At 40.6% G+C, this 13,175-nt stretch overlaps 1 protein-coding gene across 12 annotated transcripts in view; it reads right to left on the reverse strand.

Moving 5' to 3' along the window:
* Positions 1-11,999, reverse strand: part of samd4a (sterile alpha motif domain containing 4A) — a 205,501-nt gene extending 193,502 nt beyond the window's left edge. For 3 of the 12 annotated variants that reach the window (XM_061815860.1, XM_061815861.1, XM_061815859.1), the window contains exons 1-2: positions 11,794-11,967; positions 10,278-10,941 (exon numbers count right to left, since the gene is read on the reverse strand). In XM_061815860.1, the coding sequence (XP_061671844.1) occupies positions 10,278-10,470 (193 nt within the window). In that variant the 5' untranslated portion in view covers positions 10,471-10,941; positions 11,794-11,967. Of the gene's footprint in view, positions 1-10,277; positions 10,942-11,793 lie in introns of all 12 variants that reach the window. The other 9 variants (XM_061815853.1, XM_061815851.1, XM_061815852.1 and 6 more) reach the window with 7 other exon arrangements.
* Positions 12,000-13,175: the final 1,176 nt, after the last annotated feature.

Genomic DNA, 13,175 nt, shown 5'->3' on the forward strand with positions numbered 1-13,175 from the left:
GACAAAACCAAAGTATTAATGAAATGAAATAGAAACATTTATACTGAGGCAGCATGGTACACAACTGGTTAGAGCATCTGCCTCACTGTTTTGAGGACTGGAGTTCAAATCCGCGCGCCGCCGGTGTGGAGTTCACATGTTCTCCCAGTTCCTCGGTGGGTTTTACCCGGGCACTCTGGTTTCCTCCCACATACCCAAAACATGCATGGTAGATTAATTGAGGGCTCTATATTTCCAGGAGGTGTGAATATGATAGTTTGTTGTTTATATGTGCCTTGTGGTTGGCTGGTAACCAATTCAGGGTGTACCCTGCCTCCTGCCTGAATATAGCTGGTATAGGCACCAGCACTCCCGCAACCCTTGTGAGGAAAAGTGGCTCCGAAAATGGATGGATGGACTTTTATACAAAGTCTATATTAGAGAGTCACCCTATGGAGGTCTAAATTGCCAAAGTATGGGACCTTTAATTAACTCATGACCATTATAATGTGAACTTGACCAATGGATATTACTGCTGACGTTTAAATCCCCATCACATATCATTCGGTATATGCGTGACCCACTTCTCCATTTGGCAAAAAAGGTGCAAGCATTTCCTTCTGGCCTTGTCTAAGTAAAGAGTCAGATTGAGCTCCTTAAACTCATGAGCTTGTGAGCTCGCAGGATACCTCGTGCGTTTACAGCAGGGCTCGGGAATCTATAAAATATTTGACAGAGCAAACACTGCTAAGAGTGTACCGATACACCGACATTTCATTAAGTTCACTTGCAGCTAATGACACAGCCATCCAACTCTGTCACATGCATGAGCATTTCAAGGGAACGATCGTTCCGTTACCGTGTCGTTACCCAGCCTGAGAAAACACGGAACCGAAAGTCTGTTTCCCAGATCTCTGGGCTTACTTTTAATAAAATTCGCCCATGTGTGGAATGTAAAACAAGTTCTCAACAAAATACAACAATCTGTATAAAACGAACCTACATGAACCCCTTTATTTTTAATGATTAAAACGCCCAACTTTGTCAGTGTGGTTTACAAACAGCACCGGTTTCCGCATCTGCGCTACGCATGCGCAAGGTCGAGTTATTCATATCCGGGTCACTCAAACGCTAGTCAAACATGTCGGTTGCTAAGCGTAAAAGACAAAATGCTCATGCCTGCTAAAGCTTTATTTTGAAGTACATGTAAAAACCGGTTCCCATGAGCATCATCAATGGGAACCGAAAAATCGTTTCCCACCGTTTCCCAGGACAAAAATCAGCAGAACCGAAAGATCGGTTACCATATTTGCCGAAATCCTCATGCCTGCTGTCAGCTCACGGTGCTAAATATTTTCTATAGAAATCTATAGAATTTGTATAGAACAACCTGTTCTATTGCACTTTGGCTGTGACTTTCTATAGAATTTCTATAGAACAAAGTTTCTGTAGTACAGGGTTCATACTCAGTCGGACACAAAAAATTTAAGGGCTTTTTAGGGCCATTCTTAGGGGCTGACACGAAAAATTTAGGGCTGACACGGAAAAAATTTAGGGCCATCGTGGGAAATCAAGAGTAAGGAAAAAAGACTCACCCAATGGTGCTATCGGCTGTTCTTGGTTCAAAGGTTCCAGTACCTCAGTACCTGTGACAGTGATCACCTGTCGCCCCTTGTGGTAGTTCTCATTGATATGACCATTGTCAACGTCTTCACATAACAATATACAGAAAAACAGATTCTAACTACAATTGCAACTATATACACAAATGTCTTCTACTGATGTCTGTTTCAGCACCCCTACTCTAGCTCCTTGAGGCTACCCAGTGCCTCCTCTTTTTGTTGCTGCAGAGGTGCCAAAGTGGCTCTCGTCCTTTGCTCTGCCTCTTGAGTGCATTGGCCTCGGTGATAAACCTCTGATTCCTCTTTTCTTCTGCCTTCTCAATAAGCGTAGATATGTCAGTCTCTATTCTGGCTTTTTTGGCTTTGAGGCAGTAGAGATGAAAAGTGGGCAGCGATGCCAAATGTAGCCAGGTACGAAGTCTTCCTTTCCCCACAGTGGTAGTTTTTAGCAATGTCACTGTCTGGGAACATGACCGCAAACACTTTCGAGTTATTTTCAAAAGATTTGTAACTGTAATGGCTGCAGATCACTTTTTAAGTCCACACGATCTCTGCCTTTAACGAGTCCGCCTTGGTGTATTGAACTACGTTCATAGAGCCTGACTTCTGGCTGGTTGAAGTCGATGGGTGGACAACTGTAGGTGTGCATGCACTGCTAGTACCACTGCCTGAAGTTGATGCTTCACTATATTTATATTTTGGAAACAGATTCATACCAACGGAAGATGAGAGAGTCTTCGTCGAATCATCGTGTCTCCTTTTTTTCTGGTGCGACTCCAGCGCTTTGACGCCCATCTTTCCTAGCTGGTAGCTCTGCTTGCACAGATGGCAGTAAAACATGTGCCGATCTTTTGCATCTCAATGAACCCAGCTTCCAACCTCCTTACTTTCAACCCAAGCATCTTGAAAAATGCACTTCCCCATGATACAAGTTGGATCGATGAAAGACGTAACGAAGACGAAGTGAAATGTCGACTCAGGGAAACAAACAATGGAATATCGACAACAAGACGGCGACTCGTTGTCAACACAGTGACTTCCGTTGACAATTTCCGGCTGTTTTAGACGCCAGACGGATCGCTATTTTTTTTTAAAGGTCCTCCCTTTGATTTTTTATAATTTAAGGCCTTTTTAGGGGCTTGGCCAGTTCTCGCGGATTTTAAGGACTTTTAGGAGCCCCTAAATGCACCTTCGAAAATTTAGGGGTTTTTAGGGACGCGTGCGAACCCTGTAGAAATTCTATAGAAAGTTTTGAAGAACAGAAAGTGGCACAGTGCTTGATCTCAAATTTCTATAGAATTTGTACAGAAAGTAATTTCTGTGGAACAATTTTCAAGCAACATCATAGTTAATACACATGCTGAAGTTGCATAATAAAATGCATCAAGTATTTGTTACAATGTATAAATACTGTCATGACTATGGAGATTTCAAAATAGGGTAGGTCCATCATGTAAGACAAGCCACTATTATAAAGCCTACATCTTGAAAAAGCGTAAACCCGCTGTCATTGTGTTGAAGAGGGCACTATGTTCACAAACCTTTAATCATTATCAACCAAATGGCCAAACAGACCAAGGAAAAGTCATCTGACCAAATCTGGATTTGAACCATTATTCCACAAATATATTTGAAATATCCTGAAACACTGGCCTTCACCAGTGAGGATATATATTCCATCAATTAAGGGTTCCAGCTGTGCCGATTACATTAAAATTAATCCAAAATATCTGTTCTTTTTTCAGCTAACACAGGTGGTTATGGCACCTCTCCAACTTCCTTGGGGCAGAATAAGACGGAAATAGTAAAAGTGACGTTAAGTTATTTTTCCCCAGATCTGCATGGTGAAATCAGAATTGGCATGTTTCATTTAATTCTTTCACTGCATGCATATTAACAGTGTCATTCATTGATGTAGTATTTTTTTATATAAATGTATAATTGGGGATGTTTTGTTTTAATTTTTCAAAGAGTCCAGAAATTCAATGAATTGGTGTCATGACTGTATCTATCAACTATTCAGTGATGTGATATTGCAGATCATGGTTTATATTCATTTACAGCCCTAAAAACCGCCTGAAGTGGAGGATTCAGAAAGTGATACCAGTCCTGTAATTGCCCTGCGAAGACCATCAAAGTAAATGCATGTTCTGTTTAAAGCACTTTATAAGAAGAAATCTGGGCCAAAGAGCACAATACAAAAACTTGGTTACTATGATATTCTGTTTTAGGCAGTGGAACAGGTGGTTCACAGTCACCATGAAAAACCCGAAGACATTCAAACACAAAGACCTCTACCATCAACCTCGAGCCATTTACCACCAAACATGAGCCTCTCCCATTCCTCCAAAGAGAGTTGGCCCACATAAGAAGCAAGTAAGCCAAATGTCTACGAATAATTAGTCTTAATACCTTTTTGTCATATTTGTGCTTCTGCATTGTGCATGTGTTGTTCAAGGTTCCAAAAAAAAAAAAAAAAGGGCTGATGCTACTTACTAAGATAAGGGACACCGGCAGGCATCAAGACAATAGGGCAGCTTAAGAAAAGGACATCAACATTCTACAGAAAAAATATCTGGCCGACTTCAATGTCCTTGAACAGAAGGTGACGGAAGACCCTTCTGCAGAACTGGTATGATTAAGTATGGAAAAAGTTGTTTAATTTTAACAACAAATTAATTCCTAATTTTGCCATCCTCTTTTTGATTTGCAGAAATTCCAAGTGTTGAAATTTGGACGGGTAATCCTGAAGGAAAATATTAAGTGGATCCTGAAGAAGTAATTGAATATTATAGTATATTTTGTACAGAATGTAATTTTTTTTACCAGTAATATACAGTTAGGAATAAGGTCATTTTGTACTTGTTTTAACTTTCAAATGATATTGCATTTATTACTACAATTGCAGTCACTCACATTTGACTAGCGCGACTGTGCTCGCGCGCCTTCGCGCTCGCAAATATGCACAGTCAATCACGAAAAATCACGTGCGTAAAATTTGTTACGAGTAGAAATACATAAACGTTCTCAGCGCACATGAAAACCAATTTAGTGAACCACAGCCTGACTTTTTTTTTTTTTTTTTTTAAAACACGGAAACACATTGTCTCCTGCGAGTTTACCTGACTCCATCCCCCTTCGGGTCTTAAAGGGGTACACTCAAAATTACAAACACCGTACACCAACACAGCCTGGGCAACGTAGAGCAAAGAGAGTTAGATATGCAGCTTGTGTTTACTCTCGATAACAATCGTAAAAGTAAAAAAAAGAAAATAAAGTGCTGTTGCTTTAATGCATATCAGGGTATGTAAATAATAACTGTAAATTAAAAATAAAAAACTTCTATGTTATATTAATCCAATAAGTTATTTTAAGGTCTTGAGATTCTTATCCTTAATCACACCCGCAACTTTATCTGAGTATGACTAACCACACCCATACATTTTTCAAATGTGACTGCAATTGAAAGTATTTTGTGTGCTGTTTGTAGACTTCTGAACAATGAGGTCCATCAAATGCTGTTTCTATCAACAAAATATGGATTCTTGTGTTTGATAGATTCCTAACTGATAGTAATTGTGTTTGCCAGACATTATAATAACAAAGTCTCTTAATTGTGAACTCAGAATGTGTCTTGAGAAACCACGAGGGGACACAGTGATGTACGAAGTGTGGCCATGTCATCACTGAAATATGCGCCTGACAGATGCAGTGGCACGGGCAGGAAACAGGACGGAAGGAACCAGGATGGACAATAAATATGAGAGACACATAGTTAAACTTCACATAGTGGAATATTATATTCTGTTTGTAACAATTTAGGCAAAAAGTTTTGTTCTAAATGTTAAACATGCCTGCATTAATGTGGGCTGAATAACCTAATTGTTTGGAATTGTCTCTAGTTTGATTGAAAAAACAGTCTTGTTTCACACTGCATAATAAAGGTTTCACTCTACAAGGTTTGTTTTAATGGCTCAATTTCCATGGATCATGGCAATGTTTCTATGTTCTAAGGCAACGTTGATTGTATGTGGGATTGTCACATTAATACAATTTAAGAATACAATGTACAAGCAATGTGGTTTCAGTTCTTTAGAACAGTTCTGGAGAACTTGGGTCCTAAAGTTCTATAGGATTTCTATAAAATACTTCTGTATAATTTCTATAGAACTTGAGTGATAACGTTCTATAGCATTTCTTTAAAATGTTTCTATAGAATTTCTGTAGAACTTGGGTCCTAAAGTTCTATAGAATTTCTAGAAAATGTTTCTATGGAAATTCTTTGGAAATTTTCGATAGAAAATTTTTAGCAGGGGTGTCTCTCTCTCTCTCTCTCTCTCTCTCTCTCAGCATGTCCAAACCATTGAAGTGTGCTCTCTCTCTCTAACCTTGTTTCCAAAAAAATCTAACTTTTGCTGTCCCTCTAATGAGCTAATTTCTAATCCTATCCAACCTGTTCACACCAAGCGAGAACCTCAGCATCTTCAGAGCCACCGTCACCACTATTTTATAAACTTTGCCCTTCATCCTCGCGGATACTCTTCTGTCACATAGAACATCAGACACCTTCCGCCAACTGTTTCATCCCGCTTGGACCCGTTTCTTCACTTCCTTACCACACTCACCATTGCTCTGTATTGTTAACCCCAAGTATTTGAAGTCTTCGACCATCGCTATCTCTTCTCCCTGGAGCTTCACTCTTCCTCCTCCGCCCCTCTCATTCACGCACATATATTTTGTTTACTTCAGCTAATCTTCTTTCCTCTCCTTTCCAGTGCGTACCTCCATCTTTCTAATTGTTCCTATGCCTGCTCCCTGCTTTCACTGCAGATCAAAATATCATCTGCGAACATCACGGTCCAAGGGGATTCCAGTCTAACCTTGTCCTGCCGGAGCTCGTGGCCCGCCTTCGACGGCGGCAGAGGGCTTCAGCCTACCTTCGGCGTCCGGAGCTTACGGCCTCTGCCGCCTGGAGCCTCGGCTCGCGGCCGCCATCAGAGCTCACTCGTCAGACTCCGCGTCATTCACGTCCAAAAAAACAGCCGCGGCTGCCGGCCTGGAGCTCCCGGGCGCCTTTGTTTACCCGCTTATGTCACGCGTCAGCCTCAGAGTAGTCAGACTCAGCGTCATTCCGCCCAAAGAACCATCCGACCAACATTAATTACAGGCACAGGTTCAAATATGTATGGAAGCATTCCTCAGTCTTCCCGATCAACCGATACTGCTATTTCTTCATCAGATGAGGATAAATCCGAGACATCACCACTGGGCATAAATGGTGTCCCATGTAAACGAGTCTTTGTTGCAGCATGGTACACGTCATATACGCCCATGTAGATCATGTGACTCACGAAAATGGCAGCACCCCTGAAAACTCGTAATTGTCAATAAAAATATTCTCAAAACACTATTAAATGAGAGGCGATATAACATCACATTGTCAAAATAGGGTACATATTACATGACCTATTGGATACACTGTTAATGCAAGCACTGGATTTCCCCTTTAAAAATGGGAACTAGCACACTTTTCGGCCATTCATCTGGGATCATCTCTCCCGCTAGTATTCTATTGAATAAGTTGGTCAAAAACTCCACAGCCACCTCTCCAAATTCCTTCCATACCTCCACTGGTATGTCATCGGGACCAACTGTCTTTCTATTTTTCATTGTGCTCAGTGCCCTTCTAACTTCTCCCGTACTAATCAATGCCACTTCCCGGTCATTCACCCTTCCTTCTTCTACTCTACCTTCTCTCCCATTTTCTTCGTTCATCAATATCTCAAATGATTCTTTCCATCTATTCAGCACACTGTCTAAAGTCCCTTAGCCAATTGGGATGCAGAATATGATGTGGGTTTTCCCTTAGCAAATAAGGATACAGAATACAATGCGAATTCAAATGCTACAAAAAAAATCTAGCCACACAAAAAAAAAATACAATTTAAAAAACCTGTGAAAAAGGAAGCACGGTTGTAGCATGGTAACTAAGTTTTCACCTGAAAGACGGATTGTTGTTTCATTGTGATTTTCTAAAAGCTGCACTGACATACTCTAAAATCCATAAAGCACGAGTCAAACAAGACCCGAGGGTGACATCTGGCCCGCCTCATCATTTAATGTGGCCCGCGAAAGCCAATCATGTGTAGACTTCATGTTTCTTGCTAAAATACCAAAACTGGAAATTGTGAGAACATTACAATAACAGAAAGCGTTTTTTTACCAAGCCCCTGTTAAAATAAATTGATTAATATTTTAAAATAAATAATTTTACTGGCATTTTAGTTTAAAGCAAGTTTTCCATTAATTTGTAGTGTATGTTTAAGATGAGGTCAGCATATTTAAATGGGTTCACAGTTATAACGGCCTTCCGAGGGAGGTCATGAATACAATTTGGCCCTTTGACAAAAATGAGTTGACAGCCGCCATTGAGGGAAACCAAAGCTGGGAATGATTTGGCACACAGGCAGGCACGGACACGTACAAACACACAAAGTGGTTCTATTTTTTTTTTCCAGTTTGCAGTTGTTAAAGTCAATCGTGTTAAGCCTGTGCAACACTGTGAGACTTCTAATTAAAAAAAAGTTTGAAAAGGAACTACCTGTCTATCATTGCTTATGGTGATTATCGTAACAACAACAGTAAAATTAAATATTAAAAGCTGGAATCATCATCATCAATAATGTCCACCAACCGTTATGTAGAAAAGTGGTATGGAAAATGGTAATTAAAAAAATGGATAAAAATAATACTGCAAATATTCATTTACTCGTATAAAGGGGTCGTCTTTTTCCATCTAAGCCTATCTCTTACATCTTCCTCTCTAACACAAACTGCCCTCATGTCTTCCCTCACAACATCCATCACCCTTCTCTTTGGGTCCATTCTCAGCACCCTTTTACCAATATACTCACTCTCTCACCTCTGGACATGTCCAAACCATCGGAGTCTGCTCTCTCGAACCCTGTCTGGAAAACATCCAACTTTGGCTGTCCCTCTCATGAGCTCATTTCTAATCCTATCGAACCTGCTCACTCCTAGAGAGAACCTCAACATCTTCATTTCAGCCACCTCCAGTTCTGCTTCCTGTTGTCTCTTCAGTGCCACCGTCTGTAAGCCATACATCATGGCCAACCTCACCACTGTTTTATAAACTTTGCCCTTCATTGTAGCAGAGACTCTTCAGTCACATAACACACCAGACACCTTCTGCCACCTGTTCCAACCTACTTGGGCCCATTTATTCACTTCCTGACCACACTCACCTTTGCTCTGGATTGTTGACCCCAAGTATTTGAAGTCGTCCACCCTCGCTATCTCTTCTCCGTGGAGCATCACTCTTCCCCCTCCACCGCTCTCATTCACGTACATACAGTAAATGGTGCCTTCACAGATTAACAAATTAGCTATGCTCTGGGTACAAACACACACCCATATAATCACAGATGCTGGGTTTAGAATTTTGTGCTGACAACAATCTAGCTCATGGGTCAGGAACCTTGTAGGCAGAGAGAGCCATAAACGCAGAATACTTTAAAATGTAATTGCAAAAGAGCCTTACAATATTTTTAAAAATAAATACAAGTGTATTCCTGCATTTTATATTAGACCAACACTTTAAGAGTACAACAAGTCGAATTATATATATATATATATATATTTTTTTTTTTTTTTTTTAAATGTATTTATTTATTTATTTTTAAAATTATTTCAAATATTATGCTGTTGGTAACCATCGATGACAAAAGTACTTCTTACTATTAATATGACATGTCTTCTTCTTCTTTCAGCTTGTCCCTTTCAGGGTCGCCACAGCGTGTCATCTCAGATGAACGCACATATGTTTGGCACAATTTTTACGCCGGATGCCCTTCCTGACACAACCCTTCTCAGGTAGTGGAGGCCCCAGTGGGATATGAACCCACAACCCCTGGTTGACACGTGTTGTTTGTTAATGGAAGACTCTAAATTGGCCATTGGTATGAATGATTGTTTGTTTTTATGTGGCCAGCAATTGGCTGGTGACCAGTTTGGGGTCTACCTCGCCTCTCACAAGAAGATAACTGGGATAGGCTCCAGCACGCCAGTGACCTTGGTGAGGATCAGCGGTTCAGAAAATAAATGAATGAAAAGATGTCCTTTCTGATCATTTGGGAGTCAAGGCAGGTGAGCAAGTACTTTTGGCAATTGAATGTAACTGGTGAGATATATTGTGGGACACCAAGTGCTTATGTGAGCAACAGATTTATGTCTCTACTTATTTCTTCATCCCATTTCTCCTCCTCCAGCAATGCGACAGATGTAAGAGACAGCACAACTTGTCTGTAATACAATATAAAACTTGATAACTGTCATCTCTTTTTTTAACCTGCTGTTCAAAAGGCAGTTCATTCACTGCTATACAGGTTGATTAAACATTGTGATTCATGCACAGTAGTAATTGTATGAATGCCAAAACTAGAGGCTGAAAAATAATTCATAGTGTTTGAAAACATTTCAACTGAACTGTACCATTCTTGTGTGAATTCACCTTATGAGCAATTCCTTTCATCTACAAAATAAAATGCAAATGTAGTGTCATAAGCATTCATATTGTAATAAAGCTTAGAAAGTTAGAGGAAAAAAGATTGGATTTAGTTACAGTATTTTTGCATTGTAAGACGCTGGCTAACCTACCTGGATTGTTGGCATCTGCCTCCAAAACCTGTACTTCTGTGCATTCTGCAAGGGAGTGCTCCAGACAAAGCTGCAGGAAACGAGCCTGCGTCCGGCTCACCCTCTTCAGCAATGACAGCAGAGCCACTGTCTGCTCACACTCATTCCAACCTTTGAACCATCTGGCTAGTACGCCCACCTGATCACGAAACATGGTCTAGGTGAGGGATAGCAGGCCTGGGTGGGATTACAGTAGTGCTGCTGGGGTTCCGAAACTGATTTTGGAGGGGTGGTAGGTCATTGAGGGAAAATCACTAAGATCTTCCCTGAACTTTCCAGTGATGTTCTCGGTAAACCTGATTAAGGTTTTTGGGATCTTTGAGTCAACGCAAATGGTGGATTAGGCTAAAGCTGCTTGTGGCCATTCTTAGGTCTCACAACAGCAAGACAGCACTCTTGTTGGTGCCAACGTGGTGATCCACAGGATATTCTTTCATGAGGGGATCAGATCTCCAGTGAGAGGATCCAGGTGCTCCTGTTGCTGTGGCCCTATATACAGTGCCCTCGGCTAATTACTCACCCACGGAGGAATTTCTATTTGATGAGTCAGCTTTCCAACTTGCAATATGTCACATCAGCGCCACTGGCATATTATTAAAGGAATCCTTTTAGGGCCCGTAGAAAGCTGTTAATGGAGAAGAATAGTTAAGTCACCATCTTATCATGTAAGTGCTGCCCTATCCATTGAAACGCACCACAGTCAATTGAGGTTCAGCAATGCACATTTTGTAACAGAGCTGCTGAAAAATGGCATTTATAGGTCACCCCCTTGCCGTCGCCTGTGTATTGAGGCTCGTGGTATTCATTGCTGGGACCAAAATAAATTATCCACCCATTCCTAAAAATACAGCGTTCTGTCGGCTACTCCCTGCATCCCGGAATGACCCCACAGAAAGGACGCCGTTCGATTTAGCGACGAAACGCAGACCGTAGTTTGTGTGTGCGCGCGAATATTGCTGAAGCAACTTTCGCTGCCTTATTTTAAATGAATGGCTTGTCTTGTGTGTGGGTGTGTCTTGACAAGTACTTCAGGTTGTATGGACACTGCAAGTGGCCGCGTTTAACGGGAGATCAAGAGGCGCTGCCCACAGGCTAAGTGTTTAGCTGCTTTCTAAACCTGTCACTTGTGCTCGCGCGTCTTCGCTTAACTAACGCATAATGAGTCCTGCCTTGTATTAGTCTTATAGTATTTGTATACTAGCATTGTCAGTTGTATCTTACATTTTATAGTCGATGACATTGCGGTATCTGATTCACAAATGTCTACTGAGTCAACAGGTAGAAAATGTGTTCTTACTGAACTGAGACTTCAAGTCCGTACACCTACCCATCAAGGCTTTAGGGGATAAATCATTCAGCAAAGGAGGTTGTAAGTATAACTTCTAATAAAGAACGAAAAGACATCGGTTTGGAAACCTAGCCGGAAAATAGAAGTCATCTGTACGTGGTATAACTGGATAAACTTGAAAACAGTTACCTAGTTGTGCTGTTTGCATCGTTGCCTTTGACTCAAGACGGATGACAGCCGTAATCTTTCGGGGGGACGGGTACCCCTTCACTTCGGGTCTGTGGGCTTTGCCATCTTGACTAAGTTTTTCCTCCGTTTCTCCCCCCAGGTCAGCTTGCTTCAGAAGTTCCGCATTTGCTTAAATGTAACATCCCGTGCAACATCTGCTTCTGAATTTCAAAATAAGACCTAAATTACACTCAAGTATTTCCACTTGACAGCCCTGTTTTTACAAGTATACCTAAACCTAAAGAAATACATTGTTTTGTCGTTTTTTTTTTTTTTTTTTTTTTTTTTTTTTTTTTAGGTTTGGTGTCTTGTAAATTGAAAAAATACTCCCCAAGAGGGGTTGCGTCAGGAAGGGCATCCGGCGTAAAAACTGCCCCAAACAAATATGAGCGTTCACCTGAGACGTTACGGTGTGGCGACCCCTAACGGGACAAGCCGAAAGAAATGTACTTACTCCGCTGTATTATAAATTGCATATAACTTTACGTATAAAAAATAACAAACTCTGGCATATCCACAATGTGATGCACTAATTGCAATAACAGTTAATTTCTCCATAAAGTGTCCTTGAGACTTCTCCATTTCAACAAAGAACTTCATATCCAGTGAGATTTTTATTTCTATTAATTATAAGACACTTGTACATTTTTTGTCTAACTTTTTTTCCCCACAACTTTTTTTTTCATCAATAAACTCACTGTAAGGAGACAATGCCCAAAACCCAGTTCCAATGATGCCGAAAGATAGTTCATTCATTTGTCTTCCATACCACTTCCTCACAAGCATCATAGGCGTCCTCGACCTTATGACTCTGGGCAAGAGGTAAGGTACACCCTGAAATGGTCACCAGCTAATCACAGGGCATAAACAACCATTCATACTGACATACAAGCTTATGAGCAATTAAGAGTCTTCAATTAACCTATCACAAATGTTTTTGGGATGTGGGAGGAAAGTATCCAGAGAAAACCCACAGAGGGAGAAGATGGAAACTCCACACAGGAGAGGCCGGATTTGAAACAGGACTAACCTGTCGTCCACTATTCCACTTTGTGTAGAGCATAAATTAAAAATGGAACATAATAATTTGAAAATTATTTTCAACCGTTATTCAATTGAATGCACCACAATGAGCATTTTCAAGTTGAACATAATTGATATTTGGGAAATAATTCTCCAACTGTAAATTTTATGCCTGTGACAATCAAAAGAAATGAATTAAAAATAACATGAAAGAGAATTATTAAACAAACACACCAAAGGTGAAAAAAAGTTCTACACAAGTTGTACGTCACTCTCGCAAAAAAACAAAAAACTTAGACCGTATAATCTGAGTCCAGGTC

The sequence above is a fragment of the Syngnathoides biaculeatus genome, chromosome 3, assembly GCF_019802595.1.
Source record: "Syngnathoides biaculeatus isolate LvHL_M chromosome 3, ASM1980259v1, whole genome shotgun sequence".
NCBI classification, from domain to species: domain Eukaryota; kingdom Metazoa; phylum Chordata; class Actinopteri; order Syngnathiformes; family Syngnathidae; genus Syngnathoides; species Syngnathoides biaculeatus.